The sequence below is a fragment of the Mobula birostris genome, chromosome 3, assembly GCF_030028105.1.
Source record: "Mobula birostris isolate sMobBir1 chromosome 3, sMobBir1.hap1, whole genome shotgun sequence".
Lineage (NCBI taxonomy): Eukaryota > Metazoa > Chordata > Chondrichthyes > Myliobatiformes > Myliobatidae > Mobula > Mobula birostris.
The window spans coordinates 80,558,566-80,584,557 of record NC_092372.1 but is presented as its reverse complement, the minus strand read 5'-3'; the positions used below and the strand labels follow the sequence as shown (position 1 = coordinate 80,584,557).

At 42.7% G+C, this 25,992-nt stretch overlaps 2 protein-coding genes across 4 annotated transcripts in view; one reads left to right on the top strand and one right to left on the bottom strand.

The window, feature by feature from the left end:
- anapc4 (anaphase promoting complex subunit 4) overlaps positions 1 to 13,842 on the bottom strand; it is a 111,006-nt gene extending 97,164 nt beyond the window's left edge. For all 3 annotated transcript variants that reach the window (XM_072252933.1, XM_072252934.1, XM_072252936.1), the window contains exons 1-4: positions 13,758 to 13,842; positions 4,464 to 4,581; positions 1,539 to 1,644; positions 546 to 678 (exon numbers count right to left, since the gene is read on the bottom strand). In XM_072252933.1, coding sequence (XP_072109034.1) covers positions 546 to 678; positions 1,539 to 1,644; positions 4,464 to 4,571 — 347 coding nt within the window. In that variant the 5' untranslated portion in view covers positions 4,572 to 4,581; positions 13,758 to 13,842. The remainder of the gene's footprint in view (positions 1 to 545; positions 679 to 1,538; positions 1,645 to 4,463; positions 4,582 to 13,757) is intronic.
- A 73-nt stretch (positions 13,843 to 13,915) lies between these two features.
- LOC140194624 (sodium-dependent phosphate transport protein 2B-like) overlaps positions 13,916 to 25,992 on the top strand; it is a 145,499-nt gene continuing 133,422 nt past the window's right edge. Inside the window, exon 1 of the mRNA XM_072251869.1 lies at positions 13,916 to 14,051. The gene's annotated coding sequence lies outside the window, so the exon portion shown is untranslated. The remainder of the gene's footprint in view (positions 14,052 to 25,992) is intronic.

Sequence of the window (25,992 nt, the reverse complement as noted above, 5' to 3'; positions counted from 1 at the left end):
CCATTTGAATATTCATTCGTTTTTGCTCTCTCTCTCCTTACCCCACACTGTCCATCTCCCACGGCAGCGATTACTGTGAACTGAACTGAACTTTGCGTCACTCTGAAACTGGTCATTTGCCCCTAGACAACGATAGAGCTTGATTGATCCTGTTATCTGAATTCTGTGTACATGTATGTTTATCATTCCTGAACTGTTGCATTCATTATCCTTTTGATTAGAGTACTGTGTTGCTTGTTTCTTTAATAAAACTTGCTTAGTTCTAGTAATCCAGACTCCAACTGAGTGATCCATTTCAGCTGGTTTGGCAACCCAGTTACGGGGTACGTAACAATAGTTAGTTTCATTGCTAATGAAACATTCAGCAGACTTAGGAACCTGGATTTGCACTGAAAGTGGCATTATCCATTAGACTGCAGAACAAGTATTGGAAAATGGGAAAGTGAGATTAGAAGAGTCATTGGTGAAACAACAGGCTAAGTGGCTGCCTTCAATGATGTCATTTCTATAACTGCAATACAAGTTCAGTTTAAGTTCTTAATTACCTTTTTTGATCCATGACCTCAGCCCAGTACATGCAGGTAACCACATTTTCCAGATTGAAAAAATGTAAGATCTCTGCTTTTTCCACATCACACAGAACAACTCGTTGAGTATCTGCAAGACTAAATGCTAAAACTAGAAATAAAAAAACAAATTTATCACCAACATGCACATTTTAAAAATAAAGCATCTTGAAAGTCATGGTACAGTGGATTCCGGTTAATGAGAACACATCATGACCAGTACATTATGGGCCAATTAAGCGGCTACCCCAACTAGCCAAAGTTTATGGAAATAGTTAAAAAGGTATAAAAAAAGACAAAATGAATAACAAATTATGTATTTAAATGAAATACAGAACACATTAGAACACTGCCAAAATTATTAAGTACTGTAAAACTGATGTATTAGATCCTAACAGTGACGGAGGAATTCATCCAGTGTACGCAATGAACAAAGTCAGTGCAGACACCTAGTGTAAATAATGAACTGCCTTCATACAATGCTATCAATGATTACATCCTCCAAATCTTCATTTTCACTGTAGCATTCAAGATGACTTTAGATACCTTTAAATTCTTTGTAGTTCCTAACTTGCTTAAGTAGTGAAATTGTTTTATTTTCACTCCTAGCAGTTTCTGGCATCTGCAAGCCTGAAGGATTGAAATCGCAGTAAGCAATTGGAACTGTCTTACTGCTTATTTCTTGCCAAGTATCAGTGACAAAAATCACTGCTTTTAGAACACAACCACAGGCAATTGACACTATTCAAAAGCTATTCGCTCAAAGAACGGTCTATCAGCCATACAAGTGCACACAACTGATACTAGTTAGAAACTGTCTGGCAAGGCTTCTGCCCCAATTAAGCAGCATAGTGTCCCAAATAAATGAAGGGAATCCTGGTAATTTTCTTGATTAGTGTTTGGTCTTCAAGTGTTGTTCCATATAAGTGGCTGCCCCAAATACCTAGAATCTACTGTATTTGTTTTTGTTACCTTTTCCATCTGGCCTCCATGCTAATGCTGTTACTTCTTTTCCTGTGTTTTCATTGGGTGACAAGCTCCACACCCGTTGAAAGTGTGCTAAACGGTGAAGCAAAACCTGGAAATTAAACAAAAATTATGTGGTACTTTGTTATTTACAGATTAGGCAGCAGCTGCTTTAATAATACCTCAGAGAATAATGATATTAATGCAAAGAAAAGGAAGTTTGGCTTGTGTTAATAACTTGGTATCAGCTAAAAATGCAAGGAAAAGGATAGTTGTAATTATGGAATATCCAGGAGCTAACCTAGGAGTGCCTTTGACTCAATCTTAATGTTTCCATGCCCTTTGCTGTCTCTAGTACTTCCCTGAAGTTTTCTCCCTTCTCTCTATCCTGGGTGGTCCCTGCTGCTTTCTCTTCATTGTCTAAAGAAGCTATTCAAAGATTCAAAGTACAGTTATTATCAAAATATATATCTAGAATACAACTCCGATTCCTCCTCCCACATGCAGCCTCAAAACAAAAAAAAACAAGGAAACACCAAACAAACATGGAAATAAAAGAATGAATTGTGCAAATGGCAAAAAGCAAGCAAACAACATATAGAATATTGAACATCAAATCAGTAGGATTCAGTTTAGTTCAGTGCTGCACCACTAGCCAATGCAGGCTAGAGGGTCATTCTTGGCTGAAGCACCCCAGTACGCATTGATCAAACTGCTCAAAAACAGCAGAGTAACCAGAATCCAGGAATACATGCAACATGAACCTCAGAGTCCCCCAAAACGAGTCCACAGCCTCGCCTATCAATCCTAGCAATGTGGATCCTAAGACTCCTGCACTTTCTTCCAACAGCAGCTAGGTAGAAGGGAAGGAAGACCAATCACTTGTAGGTAGACAGCGTCAAACATCCTCCTGTCTTTCACTCTTGCCCTTGTTGACTTCAATCTTGCTCCACAGCTCAATTGGAGGGAAGCAATGGAGTCAATCATGGAACCTTGCCTCCTGCACCAATTCTTCAGCCAGGCATTCATCTACCAAATCATCCTACTCTTACCCTCACTGGCATATGGTACAGACAGCAATCCAGAGATTATTACACTGGAGGTCATGCTTTTCAGCTTTATGCTAACCCCCCTCTAATTCTGATTCTCTCTCTCTCCTTCATTTTTGCACCTATGTCATTAGAACCAAAATGTATCAGGACTACCGGCTATTCACCCTCTCCCTTTAGAATATCGTGCATCCAACCCAAGATATCCCTGACCTTCGCACTTGGGAGACAACATACCATCAGCATATCTCTTTCACACCCACAGAATCTGTTTTCTGCTCCTCTAATTATGGAATTCCCTATCACTACTACACTCCTCTTCTCCCCCCTTTCCCTTCTGAGCCCCCAGCCAGACTCAGTGCCAGGGATCTGGTTGCTGCAGCTTCTCCCTGGCAGGTCATCACCCCCAACTGTATCCAAAGTGGTACATTTGTTACTGAGGAGAATGGTTAGGGGTACTCTGCTCTGGTTGCCTGCTCCCCTTCCCTCTCCTCACAGTCACCCAGGGACCAGCCTCCTACAACTTAATGAAGATGACCTGTAACTCCTATCCATCATCTCCCCGTTCTTCTGATGAGCTGAAGGTCATTGCAGTATTTAAGGAGCTGCAGCTCAATACACTTCATGCAGATCCAGTTATCAGGGAGAGTGGAGGTCTCTCAAATTTCCCACATCTTAGACAAGAAACATACCACTACCTCCAGATCCATTACAGTGCACTAGCTATGTACTAACAGGAAAAATATTTACTAAACACTTACTTACTTAGAACCTCCGCCTGTGCTTGCCCAAGCCTGTCTCACCTAAGCCTGTTGAGCCGACGCCGGACCACTCTAACAATGCCCCGATCCAACAATCATTGCTCCAACAATGATTGCTACACTTACATCTTCCTTCTTTTAAATGGCCCCATGATGACTTCCGCTCGCTGAGGGAAAAAACTGAAAGCACCCGAGCTCTTTTTACACCTCGCGCTGCATCAGAAATGAACGACCACTCCTGCCGATTGCTTCCCACTGAGATAAAAGCCAAAAGCACCTGAGCTTTTTTTGAACATTGTGCAGCATCACCATGAACGACCTCTCATGCTGGTTGCTGCCTGCTGATAAAAGCCAGAGCATGTACCACCAGAGTCAAGAACAGCTTCTACCCTGCTGTTATCAGATTCTTGAAAGGACCTCTCACATGCTAAAATCTGAACTCTTGAGCTCTGAACCTTGTCATGGCCTTTGCACTTTATATGCCTACTTGCAATGCACTTTCTCTACCATCACAACACCATAGTCTGCATTGATTTTGTTTCTTTTTTCTACTTCTATGTACTTATATACAGCATGATCTGTCGAGATGGTTTCCAAATAAACGCTTCTCACTGCATAAGACAATGATAAACCAATATCAATAAAAATTACATTGAAGTAAATATGTGGTTTCTCATATATTAGTCTTCACAAGTACAGTATGTGTTGTTAGTCTTCACGTGTTGGCATCTTTAACGAGATCATCAAATACTACTGACAAATTGAAACAATCAGTCATTGATTTGGAGCTTCTAATTTGTTAAGTTCCTTGAACAGAGCATGTGTTTACTGAGCATCAATTGAAAGATTTTCATTTCAGTACAATGTCATTGAGTGCATTATATGCAGTACAACAGTCCCATTGTTAAAAAGCAACAAATCATGCTACTTACCTGAGAGAGTGGCATTGGCAATCTACAATTGTTGCTTCACAAAATTACAGATGGTGAACCTCAACAATAATGATTACCTCTTTTATGATTTAAGTTTCGACTTCAATTAATTTAAATTATGACAATAGTTAGGCTCATACCATAATCATGAAACACTTTTTTAGTAAAATAATACAACAGATCAGATACCTCTCCAGTTTTGTTAGCAAGTGCAATGAGGTCCCGTTTAGGGGACCACACCATGTAAAGAATTTCATTGGGAAGCTGCTTTTCTCCAACTTGTCGGAATGCCGGCATAGTGATGTTCCTGTCAATAACAAAAAAGCAAGTCAACATTCAAGCAAGGCATTAGACACTGCTCAAAATTATAAACATCAAAATATGTGTAACACGCTGTAAGGTCTCACTGTTAAGGTAATTGTTTCTCTGTAGCAGCAATGTTTGGGTTATGACTAGAGATAATGGGACTTTGGAATGTTTGTTATCCAATGGGAGAAATGTTGTTCTTTCTTGTTGAGTCTGGAAGACAGATTTTCGCGGCCTTTCGTCAGGGAGCGATGGAGAGAGAGGACACGAATGGAGAGAGTCGGAAGACAACCGGATGGAGTGGACTGAGGAGTGAGGGTCTGAGGGCCGGCTACACTTGGAGGTCGACAGGAACAAATGAACGAACAGTGAGCTCCAATGATGCGCAACAGATTTTTTCCTTAAAATGGGCCCTTTAACTTTTTATTTTCTTTACTAACCCTCTATCCAGATTAAGATTTATAAAGTTCAATCATTTAATTGCATATGGTGTACTTTCTGATATCTTGCGGTGTGGATTTGTAACCGGACAACACATTACGCAGCATCCACACAAACATGATTTCTCAGTTTGGCGGGGCCAGAAGTTGTTTTCCCCTAGACGAACACGTGCTGGCCAAGCCTGAGGGTTACAATTGTGGGGGCTCGTCCAGGATTTATTCTGTGGAATGCTGCGTGATTGCCCTGAGCATTGAACCAGTGGGTTGTGTGCTTAAATCTGTGCTGGTATGGAGCGGTGGTGCACCTCCATGGGGTTACCGGCAACTAATGTGTGCGGGTTGACTGGAGTGGATATTCGTACCCCAGATGAATTGTTAATTTGATTTTTGAGTACGACTAACGCTACTTAAAAACTTTTGCAACAGTTTAACAGCCCAAATAAGTGGCATAGTGTACCAAATAAATGAACAGAATTCCAGCAATGTTTTTGTTTGATTTTTGTTCTTTAAGGGTTGTACCAAATAAGCAGCTACCCTAATTGATCGACGGCCCAATTAACTGGAAACCACTGTATTAGTCTCCAGCATATAGTAAGTGCAACAATTAAGATTATCTAAAGGAGATTAAAAATGTTTGTGTACATCTGTTCATTGCTATACAACTCAAAGTACCAAATCAAAATCAGGCAACGATCTACCACCTACAAATGAACTGAAGGCATATAGTACCAGCAGAGAGAAAAACATGTAGAATGCATCTTACTGACACCACTGCAGATGCTGAAGGAGGCTAACACCATCATAGCTTACCATCTTGAAAGGAATAAATCGTGCTGCTGAGCTTTGTTAGGGAGCCAAATTCTCTTCAGCAGCCTGAACAAATTCTCTTAATTTGAGATTCCATTTATGGCAAAATGCTCTCAATATGTGAGAAACAAATATCAAAAAATATTGCCCAATTTGAGTCAGCGTCACGAACCCCAACTGAAATTAATCAGTGTGCCTTTCTCGATTACATGAGAGGCTTAAATGAAAAGACAGTAAGTGCCTTAAGGGCTATTCATAGTACAACAGACAGCTAGACAGTGTACCATTGACTAATGGTTACAACTCCATCAGAGCAACCAGTTGCCTTAGACATAGACATAGAAAATAGGTGCAGTAGGCCATTCGGCCCTTCGAGCCTGCACCGCCATTCAATATGATCATGGCTGATCATCCAACTCAGAACCCTGTACCTGCCTTCTCTCCATACCCCCCCGATACCTTTAGCCACAAGAGCCATATCTAACTCCCTCTTAAATATAGCCAATGAACTGGCCCCAACTGTTTCCTGTGGCAGAGAATTCCACAGATTCACCACTCTCTGTGTGAAAAAGTTTTTCTTTATCTTGGTCCTAAAAGGCTTCCCCTTTATCCTCAAACTGTGACCCCTCGTCCTGGACTTCCCCAACATCTGGAACAATCTTCCTGCACCTAGCCTGTCCAATCCCTTTAGAATTTTATATGATTCAATAAGATCCCCCCCGCCCCCAATCTTCTGAATTCCAGCGAGTATAAGCCTAGTCGATCCAGTCTTTCATCATATGAAAGTCCTGCCATCCCAGGAATCAATCTGGTGAACCTTCTTTGCACTCCCTCTATGGCAAGAATGTCTTTCTTCAGATTAGGGGACCAAAACTGCACACAATACTCCAGGTGTGGTCTCACCAAGGCCTTGTACAACTGCAGTAGTACCTCCCTGCTCCTGTACTCGAATCCTCTTGCTATGAATGCCAGCATACCATTCGCCTTTTTCACCACCTGCCGTACCTGCATGCCCACTTTCAATGACTGGTGTATAACGACACCCAGGTCTCGTTGCACCCCCCCTTTTCCTAATCGGCCACCATTCAGATAATAATCTGTTTTCCTATTTTTGCCACCAAAGTGGATAACTTCACATTTATCCACATTAAATTGCATCTGCCATGAATTTGCCCACTCACCTAACCTATCCAAGTCACCCTGCAACCTCTTAGCATCCTCCTCACAGCTAACACCGTCGCCCAGCTTCGTGTCATCTGCAAACTTGGAGATGCTGCATTTAATTCCCTCATCTAAGTCATTAATATATATCGTAAACAACTGGGGTCCCAGCACTGAGCCTTGCGGTACCCCACTAGTCACCGCCTGCCATTCTGAAAAGGTCCCGTTTACTCCCACTCTTTGCTTCCTGTCTGCCAACCAATTCTCTATCCACATCAATACCGTACCCCCAATACCGTGTGCTTTAAGTTTGCACACTAATCTCCTGTGCAGGACCTTGTCAAAAGCCTTCTGAAAATCCAAATATACCACATCTACTGGTTCTCCCCTATCCACTCTACTAGTAACATCCTCAAAAAATTCTATGAGATTCGTCAGACATGATCTTCCTTTCAGAAATCCATGCTGGCTTTGTCCGATGATTTCACCGCTTTCCAAATGTGCTGTTATCACATCTTTGATAACTGACTTTAGCATTTTTCCCACCACCGATGTCAGGCTAACCGGTCTATAATTCCCCGGTTTCTCTCTCCCTCCTTTTTTAAAAAGCGGGGTTACATTAGCCACCTTCCAATCCTCAGGAACTAATCCAGAATCTAAAGAGTTTTGAAAAATTATCACTAATGCATCCATTATTTCTGGATGCATTAGTGATAATTTTTCAAAGCTCTTTAGATTCTGGATTAGTTCCAGAAAATCTAAACACAAAGAATGCCAGATGTCCCATTGAAAAGAAGGCAGGGGAGGTTCTCATCAATCATACTAATTGGATGGAGTGATAGGTGAAAGACTACTTTAACTTGTACTCCATGGAAAATATCATTACCAAGGAGGATTAGACAAAATACAGCATGCGTCTTTCATGGGACAGCTGGATACCAAACCTGCCATGGAGGAACTGAATATAATGTACTGGCTCCGTCTGTCTAAGTAGACATTGGATGCGTCCGGTTACTTCCGGGCCACAGACCTGGGCGATGAATATGGAGATCCTGGGCTGCCCAGACATCAAGATCCCCCTCTCCGCCTTGCGGATGTGGTCCAAAGGAATGCGAAGCAGTACATTTGGCGTCAGCTTGGCTTCACTCCGGATTTGTGTAGGGTTTACTCCTTAGCCTTCTCTTCTCCCGAAGATACCCACAAGGCAGTGGGATCTGTAACCCTGGATAGGGGCCCATTCCGGGTACTGTCAGCTGGAGCCAGCTGAGCCTGGGACTCGTGTAAGGCAGGGTCGTCACATCCTTTAGTAGTGACATATGGAGCCACTACCCACTACGGAGGAACTGAATAAAACAAGCAGTTCTCATTGTTGGGCATAGCTTCCAGGTGACAATGCCATTCTGATCAAACTCCTCAAAGCAGAGGCACCCAGCAATGCTACAACACCTGTCTGTTAAAGAAGAGATCTCTACTACAGGATATATGGAATGCAAAGATCTTGACAATTAGGACAAAGGCAAGCATAATGACTCAAAGCATAATTATTATACCACATTAGTCAAAGTATTGGTTAAACTGTTTTTCCCATAATAATTAACAGGTGAATGTCTCAGTAGTTGTTACAAATAAGAACCAACAGTTCCTCAAGTCTATTCAACAATCAGTAGTGGTATTTCAAAGAGTGAGAACTGAGGTGGAATATAATTGAAGACACCATACACAGCACAGCAATCTAAGTATATGGGAACCAAGGAACAGTAGCTGCATGGTTACAAAATAGATAGAGGGCCAGTGGTGAATATTTTCTTTTCCAGATTGTCCTTGGGACCTCTGTGAAACACTTTAATGACCTGGACTTGGATATATAACATTACTTTGAAGAGTGCAAACGTCACAAAATTCGTATTTCACAGCAAAGGGATTAGCAAAACACGTCAATAATATGCCAACAATTTGGTGAAACAGCCAGGTACGTGACATGTGGAATGTGACATAATGAAAGGGGAAATAATTCATTTTAGTACCACCAGTAACCTGTATTTATGGGAAGCCTGTCCAGTAAGGTGCCTAAAGATACTTCACAGAAGCACTAGCCAATAAAATCTGGCACTGTGTCTGGGAGCAGTCAGTGTGTGGTCTCTGCTACAGGTCAGGGAACATGGTAAACATTCTCTCAAAAAGACTAGCAATGCAATAAACTGGGTAATCTGAATGATTAGCAGGGGGAAAAAAACTCTCCTGCTTTTCATCAATAGTGCATAGGATCTTTTATCTATGAAAGAACATGCTGGAACTCTACTTAACATTTCTTATCTGAGGTAGCAGCACAAGTGGAGTAATTCCTCAGCCCTGCTCTAGAATGTCAGCCCGTATTTTTACAATCCTTTCTAAGGTAGGATTTGAGCCTCCATATTTCCGATTCAAGGTGAATATCACTTGCTGAGTCACAGTTAGCAAAGTTGAGGATAGATGAATAAATGCTTCATCAAGGAAGGAAGTCTTGATTGTCTTCTATAGATAGAAGAAAAGGTTCAGGATGGATTCCAGAGAGTATCCTGCCGAAAATAATTGGCTACAGCCAAAGGCATCAAGGTGGTGTGGATAAAATGAGTGGGCAACTATTTAGCAATTATATCGTTGGAATATAAAGTGTGGAAAAACAGACTGTCCATATTTGGAAGAGAAATAAAAATATTATTAAAATGCTGAAGATTACAGAGCTCTGATATACAAAGATAATCAAGGTCTTCCTGTTCATAATGAAAGTAATCAGAATGCCATTGCTTATTGTGTGAATGTAATCATAGAGAGATATTTCAGTTATATAAGACACTGATACAAACATATTTGGAATATCATGTACAGTATAACTATCCACATTTATGGAAGTATTTTACACATTCAACTATTCCTTAAGGTTACTATAGCTGGGAGGGGAGTAGAGTGGGGATAAGCTCCCACTACCTATTAAATGTTCCCAATGGTGTGCATGTCAAATAGCCTCTGACAACCAAATCCAGCTCCTAACCTTCACTTATAACTTAACTACTAACACCAGTGGAACTATTTCTACTGATGGTATAAGGGACAAATGTGGGTTATTGATACCTTAAAACTAATTGCTCCAGGCAGATGGAGCTTGTCAGCTGTGGTTGGCAGTTCATCCAGAAAGAAAATGCTGATCTCAAACTTCTGCTATACTCACTCATGGGGAAGGGTTCAGCAGTAAACCATGAGGAAAAGAACAGAGCTGGGCTTTCTAAGACTAAACCCTTAATGTAGATTTCTACATTGAATTCAATGCTGACTGTCAACTCCTGTGATACTGGTGGTGCCAAATTGTATCGGTTTTTGCTCTTCCCTTGGATTCATAAGCTGGGTGGAGAGGGGGGAACCTGCTGCATAGGCAAGTTTGCTCTCCATATCATACTGCCCAGGCTTGTGTATCAAATGAATGCAGAACTAGGACGCAACATCCGTGGTCCAATCGTACCAATGGAGCGCCCCTCTACACATTCATTGAAGTTCAGAATTTACCAGAGTAACCCCTGAAATGGGTGACATATTAAGACCTTAAGACATAGAAGCAGAATTAGGTCATTTGGCCCATTGAGTCTGCTCCACCATTTCATCATGGCTGTTCCTTTTTTCCCCTCAGCCCCAATCTCCTGCTTTCCCCCCGTATCCTTTCATGCCCTGACAAATTAAGAATCTATCAACCTCTGCCTTAAATATACATGCAGACTTGGCCTCCACAGCTGTCCGTGGAAAGGAATTTCACAGGTTCACCACTCCCTGGCGAAAGAAATTCCTCCTCATCTCCATTCTGAAAGGACGCCCCTCTATTTTGAGGCTGCGTCCTCGTCTTGGACTCTCCCACCATAGGAAACATTTTCTCCACATCTGCTCTATCAAGGCCTTTCACCACTCAACAGGTTTCAATGAGGTTACCCCTCATTTTTCTAAGTTCCAGCAAATACAGGCCCAGAGCCATCAAATGCTCTTCTTACAACAAGTCATTCAATCCTGGAATCATTTTCACAAACCTCCCTTGAACCCTCTCCAGTTTCAGCTCATCCTTTCTAAGATAACGGGCCCAAAACTGCTCACAATACTCCAAGTGAAGCCTCAAAAGTGCTCTATAAAGTCTCAACATTACATCCTTGCTTTTATATTCTAGTCCTCCTGAAATGAAGGCTAACATTGCATTTGCCTTCCTCACCACAGACTCAACCTGCAAATTTACCTTTATGAATTCCTGCACAAGGACCCGCAATTTACTTTGCACCTGTTTTTTTAGTATTTTTTCCCCATTTAGAAAATAGTTGACCATTTCATTTCTTCTACTTCCTCCTGCCGATCAGCCACTGCTTTATCCATGCTAGAATCTTTCCTGTAATACCATGGGCTTGTAGTTTGTTAAGTATGTGTGGTATCTTGCCAAAGGATGTCTAAAAATCCAAGTACACAACATCAACTGATTCTCCTTTGTCTATCCTGCTTGCTATTTCTTCAAGCAGATTTGTCAGGCAAGATTTTCCCTTGAGGAAACCATGCTGACTTACCTGCTTTCAGACCTTTCCCTTTGTCAAGGACCTTCTCTCTAATTATGGTAACTTCACAGCCCGACATCTGGAACTTCCATCTTACTGCTAGTGTCTTCCACAGTGAAGACAGACACAAAATACTTCTTCAGTTCATCCGCTATTTCGTTGTTCCCCCATTACTACCTCTCCTGCATCATTTTCCAGCAGTCTGATATCCACTCTCACCACTTTATGTATCTGAAAATACTTTTGGTATCCTCTTTAATATTATTGGCTAGCTTACTTTCGTATTCCATCTTTACCTTCTTGGTCATAGTCATACTTTATTGATCCCAGGGGAAATTGGTTTTCATTACAGTTGCACCATAAATAATAAATAGTAATAGAACCATAAATAGTTAAATAGTAATATGTAAATTACGCCAGTAAATTATGAAATAAAACCAGGACCAGCCTATCGGCTCAGGGTGTCTGACCTTCCAAGGGAGGAGTTGTAAAGTTTGATGGCCGCAGGCAGGAATGACTTCCTATGACGCTCTGTGCTGCATCTCGGAGGAATGAGTCTCTGGCTGAATGTACTCCTGTGCCCAACCAGTACATTATGTAGTGGATGGGAGACATTGACCAAGATGGCATGCAACTTGGACAGCATCCTCTTTTCAGACACCACCGTGAGAGAGTCCAGTTCCATCCCTACAACATCACTGGCCTTACGAATGAGATTGTTGGTTCTGTTGGCGTCTGCTACCCTCAGCCTGCTGCCCCAGCACACAACAGCAAACATGATAGCACTGGCCACCATAGACTCGTAGAACATCCTCAACATCGTCCGGCAGATGTTAAAGGACCTCAGTCTCCTCAGGAAATAGAGACGGCTCTGACCCTTCTTGTAGACAGCCTCAGTGTTCTTAGACCAGTCCAGTTTATTGTCAATTCGTATCCCCAGGTATGTGTAATCCTCCACCATGTCCACACTGACCCCCTGGATGGAAACAGGGGTCACCGGTACCTTAGCTCTCCTCAGGTCTACCACCAGCTCCTTAGTCTTTTTCACATTAAGCTGCAGATAATTCTGCTCACACCATGTGACAAAGTTTCCTACCGTAGCCCTGTACTCAACCTCATCTCCCTTGCTTAATGCTTAATTACGTTTAGTTGCTGTCTGTTGGCTTTTGGAAGTTTCCAATCCTCTAACTTCCCACGATTTTTTGCTCTAGTATATGCCCTCTCTTTGGCTTTTATGTTGATTTTTATTATCTGCTAAAACTGAATCTACTAGAGTTTAGAAATTTTGGAATGATTGAAACATACAAAATCCTGAAGGACCTTGACAGGTTGGATGCAGAATGACTCTCTCCTGTTGTTGGACAATCTCAGTTAGGAGTAGCTATTTAAAAGTAAGCAGTTGCCCATTTAAGGCAGTGAGGCAATGTCTTTTTTCTCCCCGTGGGCCTTAATTTCAGTTCTTCCTCAAAGGAAGGTGAAAGCAGTCTTGAATTTTTTAAAAACAAGAGAAGATCCACAGATGCTGGAAATCCAAGCAAAACAAACAAACAAACACACTCACACTCAGTGCTGGCAGAACTCAGCAGGCCAGGCAGCATCTATGGAAAAAAGTACAGTCGATGTTTCGGGCCATTTTGTGTGTGTTGCTTGAATATTTTAGACAGAAACAGATTAGAGAAGTGGGAGCAGAAGATTACAAGGGGAATGTAGAGTTACTATCACGTTGACCATTGTTTTATTATATCGCAGAACAGTTCTGTGGGGCAAGTGGCCTATTCCTGCTCCAAATTTGTGTGATCACACAACAGAGCAATTAAATTTGAGATTAATAAACAGGTCAAGGATGAAACCATGAGTTGCAGTATCTTATCACGAAATCAGCACTGAAGTGTTGGCTGAATTTCCCAGTGCAAAACTAATGACAGAATTTGTAGCAATGATAGGATTCTTCGGTGATACTATTTATAACACGAATGTGGATTTCTAACAGGTTCAGAAACAGTCATGCGATTTCTTATTCCAGGGACGGTTATAGTTTCTCTCCTGCGTGGACCCCATGGGCTTCCAGTGCTGGATCAGATGAAATAAGCTGCGGCCTGGCGATGGACCAGGGTCACAGTGGCTGAGATCGAGTCACGACCTCTACCCGCAGGTAGCTACTGTGGAACTGTGTGGAGCCTACGGGAGTCTGCAGCTGTTGTCCCCACCCCCGTTACCTTAAAGCTCCGGCTTCCCTGCACAGCAGCAGCGGTCACCACCAGACACTTCAAAATCGGAGGCTTGCGTGCATACGCATGCGCACCAAGCACGCTGGCATCGCGAGAGTTTGAAACTTGGTGGAAATCGCGCCTGCGCACTCCCGGCGAACAAAACGGCCGTCCTTAGCGGAAGTGCAGGTGCGATGCTGCCGGTTTTCAGCGGGTCGAGCAGCGTTTGTGGAGGGAGAAGCATGGCTATCGTTTCACCTTCGAAGAACCCTCCCGCCGATTTCTCTGGAGTTTGCGCCCAAGGTGACCCGCGCGTTAATCCTTCCTCCCTCCTCACTTCTTTCCTGCAGCTCTGTTTTGACAAATTAACAAGATTTATTTTCTGGAATGAAACAACTGCGGGGCACATACTGTATTTGCTTCATCCGTTTTAACCCAATTTTATTCTCTATAGTTCAGCCCTGTTTCCACCCCGAATAGAAAATGCCTTATTGTGAGGATCATTTCACGGTTCAAATTCATACTAAAGAAAAAATGCTTATTGACTTGGGAAAAGATTAATAATCTACCGCCCTATATGTTGGAATACAAAACCGTTACACAATCTTCTGGTTTGTAACAGTAAACGTCAAGACTTGATCGTGAAGTTACAGCAACAGTTTAGATTTCTAAGTAGTGCTGTTCATAAAGACAATATGTAGCTCACTACTAAGGAATGAAAATGAGGTTAGAAAACAATGATCATGCATTGTAGAAAATTATTTGAACCAGAGCAAAGCATGGTAACACAAGTCAAAGTCGTGGTTATTGTCATGTGCACAAGTACATGAATGCATAACTAATGAAAAACTTATAGCAGCATCACGGCCACGTGGCATCATGTACGCACTTGCAAGAAAAACATAAGTTAAACATAAATTATACACATTTTCAACAAAAACACAATTAAAACAAAAATGAAGTCCATTTAATGCAAAATGATCAGAATGGCCATAGTGTTCCTATTGGTGATTGGGGTTTTGCTGGTTGGTTCAAGATGATTGAAGGGAAGTAGCTGTAACTGAACCTGGTGGCATGGGACTTTAGGCTTTTGGACCAATCTGCCAAAAGATTGCATGACCTATGTTGCCACACACAAAATGCTGGATGAACTCAGCAGGCCAGGCAGCAATTGTGGAAGAGAGTAAACAATCAACCTTTCGGGCCAAGACCCTTCATCAAGACTGGAGAAAAAAGCTGAGAAGCCAAAGTAAGAAGGTTGGGTGGAGGGGGAGGGGAGGAAGAAATACAAGGTAGCAAGAGATAGGTGAAGCCAGGAGAGAGGTGAAATAAAGAGCTGGGAAATCGATTGGTGATAGAGATAAGGGGTTGGAGAAAGGGGAATCTGATAAGAGGACAGAAGGCCATTGAAGAATGGGAAGGGTGAGTAGCACAAGAGGCAAGTAATGGGCAGGTAAGCAGACAAAGTGAGAGAGAGGAATGGGGAATGGTGAAGGGAGGGGCATTACTGGAAATTCGAGAAATTGATGTTCAGTTCCTCCAACCTGAATGTGGCCTCATTGTGACAGTAGAGAAGTGCATGGATTAACATAGCGGAATGGGAAATGAATTAAAATGGGTGGCCACTGGGAGATACTGCTTTTTCAGGCGGACGGAGCGTAGGTACTCTGCAAAGTGGTCTCTCAGTCTATGTCAGGTCTCACCGACATACAGGAGGCCACTCCGGGATACAACAGATGACCCCAACAGACTCAAGAACTGTTTTGGGCCCTGAATGGTAGTGAGGGAGGAGGGATAGGGGCAGCTGTAGCACTTGTTTCACTTGCAAGGATAAGTGCCAGGAGGGAGATCAGTAGGAAAGGACGAATGGACAAGGGAATCATGTAGGGAGCAATCCCTGTGGAAAGCAGAAAGTGGTGGTGGGGGGGGGTGGGTGGAGGGAAAGATGTGCTTGGTGGTGGGATCCCGTTGAGGATGGCGGACGTTATGGAGAATTATGTGCTGGGCATGGAGGCTGGTGGAGTGGTAGGTGAGGACAAGAGGAATCTTATCCCTGGTGGGGTGGCAGGAGGATGGGGTGAGAGAAGATGTGCATGAAATGGAACAGATGCAGTTGAGGACAGTGTTGATGGTGGAGAAAGGAAAACCCCTTTCTTTGAAGAAGGAAGACATCTCAGTTCTGGAATGAAAAACCTGATCCTGAGAGCAGATGCAGCGGAAATGGAGGAATTGAGAGAAGCAGGTGACATTTTTACAAGTAGCAGTGTGGGAAGAGGTATAGTCCAGGTACCTGTGAGAGTCAGCAGGTTCCTAAAAGCTGTCTGCAGAAAGAGACGGAGGGATCGAGAAAGGGGAGGGAGGTGTCAGAAATGGACCAGGTAAATTTGAGGGCAGGGTGGAAGTTGGAGGCAAAGTTGATGAAGTCCATGAGCTCCACCTGGGTGCAGGAAGCAGCATCAATGCAGTTGTTAATGTAGCGCAGGAAAAGTAGGGGAGTAATATCAGTGTAGGCTTGGAACGTTGACTGTTCCATGTAGCTGACAAAAAGGCAGGCATAGCTGGGACCCATGCGAGTGCCCATGGCTATACCTATTGTTTGTAGGAAGTGAGAGGAACCAAAGGAGAAATTATTGAGAGTGAGGACCAGTTCTACCAGACAGAGGAGAGTGGTGGTGGGTGGAAGGGAACTGTTTGGGTCTGGTGTCCAGAAAGGAATGGAGAGATTTGAGGCCTTCCCGGTGGGGGGATGGAGGTGTATAGGGACTGGACATCTAGAGTGAAAAGAAGATGATCAGGGTCAGGGAACTTGAAATCAGTAAAAAGATGAAGAGCATGTGAAGTGTCATGGGCATAGGTGGGAAGGGACTGAAGCGGGGGGATAAAACTGCTTTGAGGTATGCAGATACAAGTTCGGTGGGGCAGGAACAAGCAGAAACAATGGGTTTACCTGGACAGGCAGGTTTATGGATTGTGAGTAGGAGGTAGAAATTGGAGGTGCGGGATGAGGGAGCTGAGGTTGGTGCCAGTGGGTGGAAGATCCACAAAATGCTGGAGGAACTCAGCAGGCCAGGCAGTGTCTATGGAGAAGAGTCAACAGTTGATGTTTTGGGCCAAGACCCTTCATCAGGACTGGAGAAAAAAGATGAGAAGCCGCAGTAAGAATGTGGGGGGAGGGGAGGAAGAAATACAAGGTAGCAGGAGGTAGGCGAAATCACAAAATGTTCAGCAGGTAACCTATGGTGGGAATCTTTGATGATGGATATTACCTTCCTGAGGCAGCACCTTCTGTCATTGGTGGGGAGGGATGTGCCTGTGTGGTATCGGGCAGAGTCCACTACTTTCTGCAGTTTGCCTAGTATGGCAATGCAAATGAATATTTCTGGGCATTTGAATTGCCATACTAGATCATGACACAACTAGTCAGGATACCTTTAACAGTACATCTGTGGAAGTTTGGTGACAAGCCGATCCTCCTTAGCCTCCTAAGAAAGTAAGGAATTATTATTGTATCTATGTGTTGAACCCAGGGCAGGTCATCTGATATGTTAACACCCAGTAATTTAAAGCTGCTGACTCCCTCCACTGCTAATTTCCCAATGTAGTGTCACACATGTTTGCCTTCCTTCCCCTTACTGAGGTCAACAATCAGCTCTTTAGATTTGCTGACATTGAGCGAGAGGTTGTTGTTGCAGCAGCGCTCAACCAAGTATCCTATCTTGCTCCAGTAGGCTGACTCATTGCCACCTATCATTCGTCCAACAATAGTGGTGTCATCAGCAAATTTGAAGATGGCATTGAGCTAGGCTTGGCCACACAGTTCTGGAGTGTATCTTTGGTACCTGTCCAAATTCTCATTTATCGGTGGGATTTTCCTTTTTCCTAGATCTATATTTGTAGTTTAAAATCAAGGTAGAATTATATCAAAATTCAAAGTAAATTTATTATCAAAATATGTAAAAGTGACCATATACAAACCTGAGATTCGTACTCAAAACCATGATAGGGTAATAACCATAATAGAATCAATGGAAGACCATATCAACTGGGTGTCAGCCAGTCTGCCAAAGAGAACAAACTGTGCAAATACTAAAATAGATAATAATTATTGAGAACCTGAGATGATGAGTCCTTGAAAGTAAGTTCTTAAGTTGTGGGAACATTTCAGTGGTAGGTCAAGTGAAATTATCCCCTTTGGTTCAAGGGCCTGATGGCTGAAGGGTAATAACTATTTCTGAACCTGGTGGTGTGAGTCCCGAGTCTCCTGTACCTTTTTCCTGATGGCAACAGTGAGAAGAGAGCATAACCTCGGTAGTGGGAGGCCCCGATAGATGCTGCTTTCCTCAACAATGCTCTGTGTAGGTGTGCTGAATGGTGAGGAGGACCTTACTTGTGATGGGCTGGGCAGAATCCGCAATTTTTTGCAGGATTTTCCATTCAAGGACATTGGTGTTTTCATACCAGGTTGTAATGCAGCCAGTCAATATACTTTCCACCACACATGTATAGAAGTCTGTCAAGGTTTTAGATGTCATGCCAAACCTTCACAAACTCCAAAGGAAGTAGAGATGCTGCTGTGCTTTCTTCGTAATTGCACTTATGTACTGTGCCCAAGACAGGCTGTCGGAAATGATAGCACCAACGTTGCTGACCCTCTCTACCTCTGATCCTCTGATGAGGATTGGTTTATGGACCTCTAGTTCTGTCCTTCTGAAGTTAAAAAGCAGCTCCTTCGTTTTGCTGACATTGAGCAAGAGATTGTTGTTGTGGCACCATTCAACCAGAATTTCAATCTCCCTCCTGTCTACTGATTTGTCACCACCTTTGATTCGGCCTACAACAATGTTCTTGTGTGCAAACTTGAATATGGCATTGATGCCCTGCTTAGCTACACAGTCATAAGCGTAAAGCAAGTAGAGCAGGGGGCTAAGCACACTGCCTTGGCTAAGCACCTGTGCTGATGGAGATTGTGGAGGGTGATATAATTGGCTGGGATCTATAAGTGAGGAAATAGAGGATCCAATTGCACAGGGAGGTATTGAGGCTAAGGTCTTCAAGCTTAATTGATTAGTTTTGAGGGGATGGTAGTATTGAATGCTGAACTGTAGTCAACAAGGAGGATCCTGAAGTATGCAGCTTTGCTGTCCAGATGTTCCAGGGTTTAGCGAAAAACCAGTGAATTGCACCAGTAGGCAAATTGGAGCAGGTCCAAGTTGCTTCTCAGGCAGGAGTTGATATGTTTCATCACCAACCTCTCAAAACACCTCATCACGATGGATGTAAGTGCTATTGAATGATAGTCATTGAGGCAGGTTACCATGTTCTTCTTAGGCAGTGGTATAAGCAAAGCCTGCTTCTCTTATATCAGCAGTACAACATGCAGTATGCAAAATGCACTTGGTGAGATTTTCAAATTCACTTATCAAAAAAAATTGTCTCTATTTGCTAGCACCAGGTTTCCCTGAAACCATCCTATTTAAAATAGCAGTACCCTGGCTGCATTCTTTGCCCTACCCAAGATCCTGTGCTTTCACGTGTGTTAGCAGCTTTGCCATGAAGTTCAGGACCACAGCTGCTTTTAACTTTCTTGCCTCAAGATCATTCCCAGTTGATGCAACTGATTGATGCCAAATTAAGGAAGTTGCCCAAGGTCCATACTCAGAGAGAAAAAAAACTTCATCTGCTTTGCCTTTGGCTCATAAAAGCAGGCAGAATGGGCACCAGCATTTGCCAGCATTGCAGGCTTCAGACTTCTGAAATTGCTCAAGATTTTTCTCGTTCTTACAGATATATCAATGGCAAACTCCTCCCTGATGCCTGGTTCCAACCCCAGAGGGAGTTCTTGGCTCACTTATACAAAGGATGTGCCTCCTTCAGGCACTGCTTTTCACCAGAACGCTGCTGGTATTATTGTATGTCCCTGTTGATTTGGCTGAGAAGATCATTCCTGCTATGCCAATTGTTGACAACTTACAACACGTTTAATGAACTATCAACAAACTTAGTTGTACCTTCAAAGTTAAAAATTTTGATTTTAAGTGGCTTTCACGAACAGTATGAGGGTGGTCTGCAGTATTATTTTAATTCCAAAACAATTGTATTTAGTAATTTCCAAAGCATGATGTCTGTGAGAAAGTACAAATTCTTGATGAGAGGACCAAACTGAAGATACAAAATTAAATCGCAACTCTAGTTCTGCACTTTATAATTTCGTATGCAACTGTCAGATGTCATTGCTACCCATAATGTAAAACCTACGATGAAGAATCTGGTCACTGCTAGAATGAACTCCAGCTTGTGCACGGACCTGCACCACAGTAATTTGCCTACTTCCACAATAGGGCTATGGCAGATGCAGTCTCCACTGGGCTTTGGAGCACGTGGACAACTGAAGTACATACGTCAGGCTGCTGTAAAAGCTTGATGTTCAACACTGTCATCCCCTCAGTACTAATCAACAAGCTTCAAAACCTGGGCCTCTATACCTCCCACTGCAACTATATTATTGACCTACTCATTGGGAGACCAGTCAGTGTGAGTTGGTAATAACATCTTCTCCTCATTGATTATCAATACAGGTTGGCTGGTTGAGTGGTGTCTCAACGACAATGTAAACACGAGGAATTCTGCAGATGCTGGAAATTCAAGCAACACACATCAAAGTTGCTGGTGAACGCAGCAGGCCAGGCAGCATCTCTAGGAAGAGATACAGTCGACGTTTCGGGCCGAGACCCTTCGTCAGGACTAACTGAAGGAAGAGCTAGTAAGAGATTTGAGAGGGGGAGGGGGAGATCGGAAATGATAGGAGAAGACAGCAGGGGGAGGGATGGCCATTGTCTCCCACACCATCACCGACTTTATCCACTCAGGGGATCTCCCATCCACTGCTACCAACCTCATAGTTCCCACACCTCGCACTTCCCGTTTCTACCTCCTACCCAAGATCCACAAACCTGCCTGTCCTGGCAGACCTATTGTCTCAGCTTTCTGCTGCCCCACTGAACTCGTTTCTGCATACCTCGACAGGGTTTTATCCCCCCTTGTTCAATCCCTTCCTACCTATGTTCGTGACACTTCTCACGCTCTTAAACTTTTTGATGGTTTAAAGTTCCCTGGCCCCCACCGCTTTATCTTCACCATGGATGTCCAGTCCCTATATACTTGCATCCCCCATCAGGAAGGTCTCAAAGCTCTCCGCTTCTTTTTGGATTCCAGACCTAATCAGTTCCCCTCTACCACCACTCTTCTCCGTCTAGCGGAATTAGTCCTTACTCTTAATAATTTCTCCTTTAGCTCCTCCCACTTCCTCCAAACTAAAGGTGTAGCTATGGGCACCCCTGTGGTTCCTAGCTATGCCTGTCTTTTTGTTGGCTTTGTGGAACAATCTATGTTCCAAACCTATTCTGGTATCTGTCCCCCACTTTTCCTTCGCTACATTGACGACTGCATTGGCGCTGCTTCCTGCACGCATACTGAACTCGTTGACTTCATTAACTTTGCCTCCAACCTTCACCCTGCCCTCAAGTTTACCTGGTCCATTTCCGACACCTCCCTCCCCTTTCTAGATCTTTCTGTCTCTATCTCTGGAGACAGCTTATCTACTGATGTCTACTATAAGCCTGCTGACTCTCACAGCTATCTGGACTATTCCTCTTCTCACCCTGTCTCTTGCAAAAATGCCATCCCCTTCTCGCAATTCCTCCGTCTGCACCGCACCTGCTCTCAGGATGAGGCTTTTCCTTCCAGGACGAGGGAGATGTGCTCCTTTTTTAAAGAAAGGGGCTTCCCTTCCTCCACCATCAACTCTGCTCTCAAATGCATCTCCCCCATTTCACGCACATCTGCTCTCACTCCATCCTCCCATCACCCCACTAGGAATAGGGTTCCCCTGGTCCTCACCTACCACCCCACCGGCCTCCGGGTCCAACATATTATTCTCCGTAACTTCCGCCACCTCCAACGGGATTCCACCACTAAGCACATCTTTCCCTCCCCCCCTCTGTCTGCTTTCCGCAGGGATCACTCCCTACGCGACTTCCTTGTCCATTCATCCCCCCCATCCCTCCCCACTGATCTCCCTCCTGGCACTTATCCTTGTAAGTGGAACAAGTGCTACACATGTCCTTACACTTCCTCCCTTACCACCATTCAGGGCCCCAGACAGTCCTTCCAGGTGAGGCGGCAGTTCACCTGTGAGTTGGCTGGGGTGATATACTGCGTCCGGTGCTCCCGATGTAGCCTTCTATATATTGGCGAGACCTGATGCAGACTGGGAGATAGTTTTGCTGAACACCTACACTCTGTCCACCAGAGAAAGCAGGATCTCCCAGTGGCCCCACATTTTAATTTCACATCCCATTCCCATTCTGATATGTCTAACCACGGCCTCCTCCACTGTAAAGATGAACCCACACTCAGGTTGGAGGAACAACACCGTCTGGGTAGCCTCCAACTTGATGGCATGAACTTTGCCTTCTCTAACTTCCACTAGTGCCCCACCTCCCCCTCGTACCCCATCCGTTATTTATTTGTATACACACATTCTTTCTCTCTCTCTCCTTTTTCTCTCTCTGTCCCTCTAACTATACCCCTTGCCCATCCTCTGGGTTTTTCCCCCCTCCCCCCTTTCCTTCTCCTTGGGCCTCCTGTCCTGTGATCCTCTCATATCCCTTTTGCCAATTACCTGTCCAGCTCTTGGTTCCATCCCTCCCCCTCCTGTCTTCTCCTATCATTTTGGATCTCCCCCCCCCCCCCCCACTTTCAAATCTCTTACTAGCTCTTCCTTCAGTCACGGCCCGAATCGTCGACTGTGCCTCTTCCTAGAGATGCTGCCTGGCCTGCTGCGTTCACCAACAACTTTGATGTGTGTTGTCTCAACAACAATGTTGCTCTCAACATTAGCGAGACCAGGAATTGATTGTAGACTTCAGGAAGTGGAAGTCAGCAGAATAAACACCAATCCTCATTGAGGGGTCACCATTGGAAAGGTTTTGAGCAGCTTCTAGTTTATAGGATGAATGAATGAAATTTATTTTGGTCAGTACACACATAATGAAAAGCACCATTTTCAACGATGATTTCATAGGACAAAATTACAACAAAAAACATAGATATTCTTTAAAACAGACCGAAAGGGTGTAGGCTGAAACTACAGTTTATTATGCCTACCCTTCTTACTTATACAACAACATATTTGGTGTCAATCATCACATCAAAACAAAAAATTTCATAATCTTTTAACACAAAATCCAATTCCAAGTATCATTTATTTACATTACTCCCATTCATTTTAAATCATGTATTTTATATTTGTTCATTAAATTATTTTAAAATAATTTTTTACACTTGTTAAGTGAGGTGCATGTTTTTAAATTCTCACTACAACTGTTCCATAGATTCACCCCCTGACTGAAATACAATGATTTTCCCACATTTGTTCTTATCCTCTGTTTTTGAAATATACGTTGACTTTCTCTCATTTTAAATAACCTTTGGATACTTTGTGGTAGCTGTCCATATTTTTCTTTATACATAATTTGTATTATTTTAAAATCTAAATCTCTGAATTTTAAGGTGTTTAGTTGAATACATAGTGGATTGGTTGGCTCATTATAACTTGTCTTTTATTTACAATTCATATGACTTTCTTTTAGAAAAATTGAGTTTGTATTTGTTTTGTATGTATTTCCCCATACCGCTACATAGTAAGTCATGTATGGGACTATAAGCGAACAGTATAATGTGTACAAAGATTCCCGATTTAAGAAATCTTGTGCTTTGTACAGTACAGTATTGCAATAGATTTTGACATTTTTGCTTTGACATAATTTATATGTGGTTTCCAACTTAATTTATTATCTGTTACCATTTCTTTATAATTTTTAGTTCTTTCTCCACTGTATCCAAAGGTTGTTTCAGATGTTCCCCACAACAAAATATAGTTGTATCATCAGTAAATAATATACATTTTAATGTCTGAGAGACCACACATGTATTGTTTATATACAAAATGAACAGCAATGGACCAAGCACTGAACCTTGTGGAACCCCACAAGTTACCCTCAAAAGTTTTGAATTCGAGTTGTTTATATGTACATACTGATATCTGTCTTCCAAATAACTACTTAACCAGTCATGTGCCACCCCTCCAATACCATATCTTTCTAATTTTGTTAATAATAATTTATGGTCAATTATGTCAAATGCTTTTTTTAGATCAAGAAATATTCCCACTGTGTATTCATTTCTTTCTATAGCATTTGATATTTCTTCTACAAAATCTATTAATCCTATTGTAGTGGTTCTGCTTTTTCTGAAACCATATTGCTGTTCACAGAGTAAATTATGTTTTGTTATGAAATCATTTAACCTTCTTACAAATATTTTTCCAATATTTTGGGGAACTGTGAGAGCAAAGAAACTGGTCTATAATTTGAAAATATATGTTTATCTCCAGCTTTGTATATCAGAATGACCTTGGCTATTTTCATTTTATTGGGAAATTTTCCAGCAATCAAAGACTGATTACAAATATGAGTCAGTGGTTTCAGAACACAGTCAATGATGTTTTTGATTAAATACATATCATATCCATTCCAATCTGTTGATTTCTTGCTCTTTGATTTATATACTATATCAATTATTTCTTTTTCCTCAGGTGCTCTAATAAACATAGTGTAAGTGATAATATTACTACTTACTCCATCTTTATTGCTGGGTTCAGTAATTGATTTAGCTAATTTAGTTCCCACATTAACAAAGAAATCATTAAACCTATCTGCAACCAAGTTAGTACTCTTTATTACCGTATTATTGTTTGAATTAAAGTAATATGGGTAAATTGTTTTTCTTTTACCAACATCTCAGGATTTATCCTGGGCCCAACACATTGATGCATTCATGAAGAAGCTATGTCAGTAGGTACACTTTATTAGGATTTTGAGAAGCTTTGCTATGTCATGAAGATTTAGCAAATTTCTACAGATGCAGCATGGTAGGATTCTGATTAATTACATCATTGGCTGATATAATCTGAAATGTGCAACATAGTGGACTGAGCTACCATCCCCACCACCGACGGCATCTTCATAAAGTGGTGCCTCAAGAAGGTGGCAACCATCATTACGGACCCCACTATTCAGGATGTGCACTCTTCTCATGACTACCATCAGGGAGGAGATGCAGGCACATGAAGACCTGCATTCAACATTTTAGAAACGGGTTCTTCCCTTTCACCATCAGATTTCTGAAAGGTCCCTGAACCCATTAACACAAATTCATTACTCATATTTATTTATTTATAACATCATAGTTGTAATATCTTGCACTGTATTGCTGCCACTAAACAGCAGACTTCACAACATATGTCAGTCATTACAAACCTGATTCTGAGCCAGAACTCAATCCTTCCGAATACTGCTTAGACCAAGGCCACAATCAATATTCCCTTCCAAAGGCATTCCAGTTGCATACAACTTGGATGTAGCATTGTTCTATGTGGGATAGGCCACCTTTAAGAAGAAGCAATGAAGCTTGGTTTTCCACATTCTGCCAAACAGGCAGTTTGCCAGTGTGAACAACAGGAATTCTGCAGATGCTGGAAATTCAAGCAACGCACATCAAAGTTGCTGGTGAACGCAGCAGGCCAGGCAGCATCTCTAGGAAGAGGCACAGTCGACGTGTCAGGACGAAGGGTCTCGGCCTGAAACGTCGACTGTGCCTCTTCCTAGAGATGCTGCCTGGTCTGCTGCGTTCACCAGCAACTTTGATGTGTGTAGTTTGCCAGTGTGATCCAGGTGACGCTGGCTGCATGCCTAACTTATGATGACCTGGCAGCACCAACTTCATGATACGGCTCTCATACAAAAAATAGCACATGTCTTGCTGCCTGCAATTCTGGTTTTTGATGCAATGGATCTTCTAGGCTAGTCTATCCCTCCACCTGTGACTCCAAAGAAATGGAATCTTGGTCTTTTACAAATCCCAGCTGAAATACCTGTTTGTTTACAGCATTATCTGCTATCTGCAAGCACAGTGGTCAGCTGCTTTCAGAAATCCTGTAATTATTATTGAAGACAGCCTATATCTGTTTGGAGTGGCCAATATCCTGTCATATATGTTGCCAGTAACTGGTGTGGGCATATCCCTGTCTCATTCTGAACTGGCAAAGCCAAATTCTTGTGGTGGTTGCAATCACGAGAACAAACAAGCAGGTTAGCAACATCTTGTACTTAGTTGCCTGTATCTC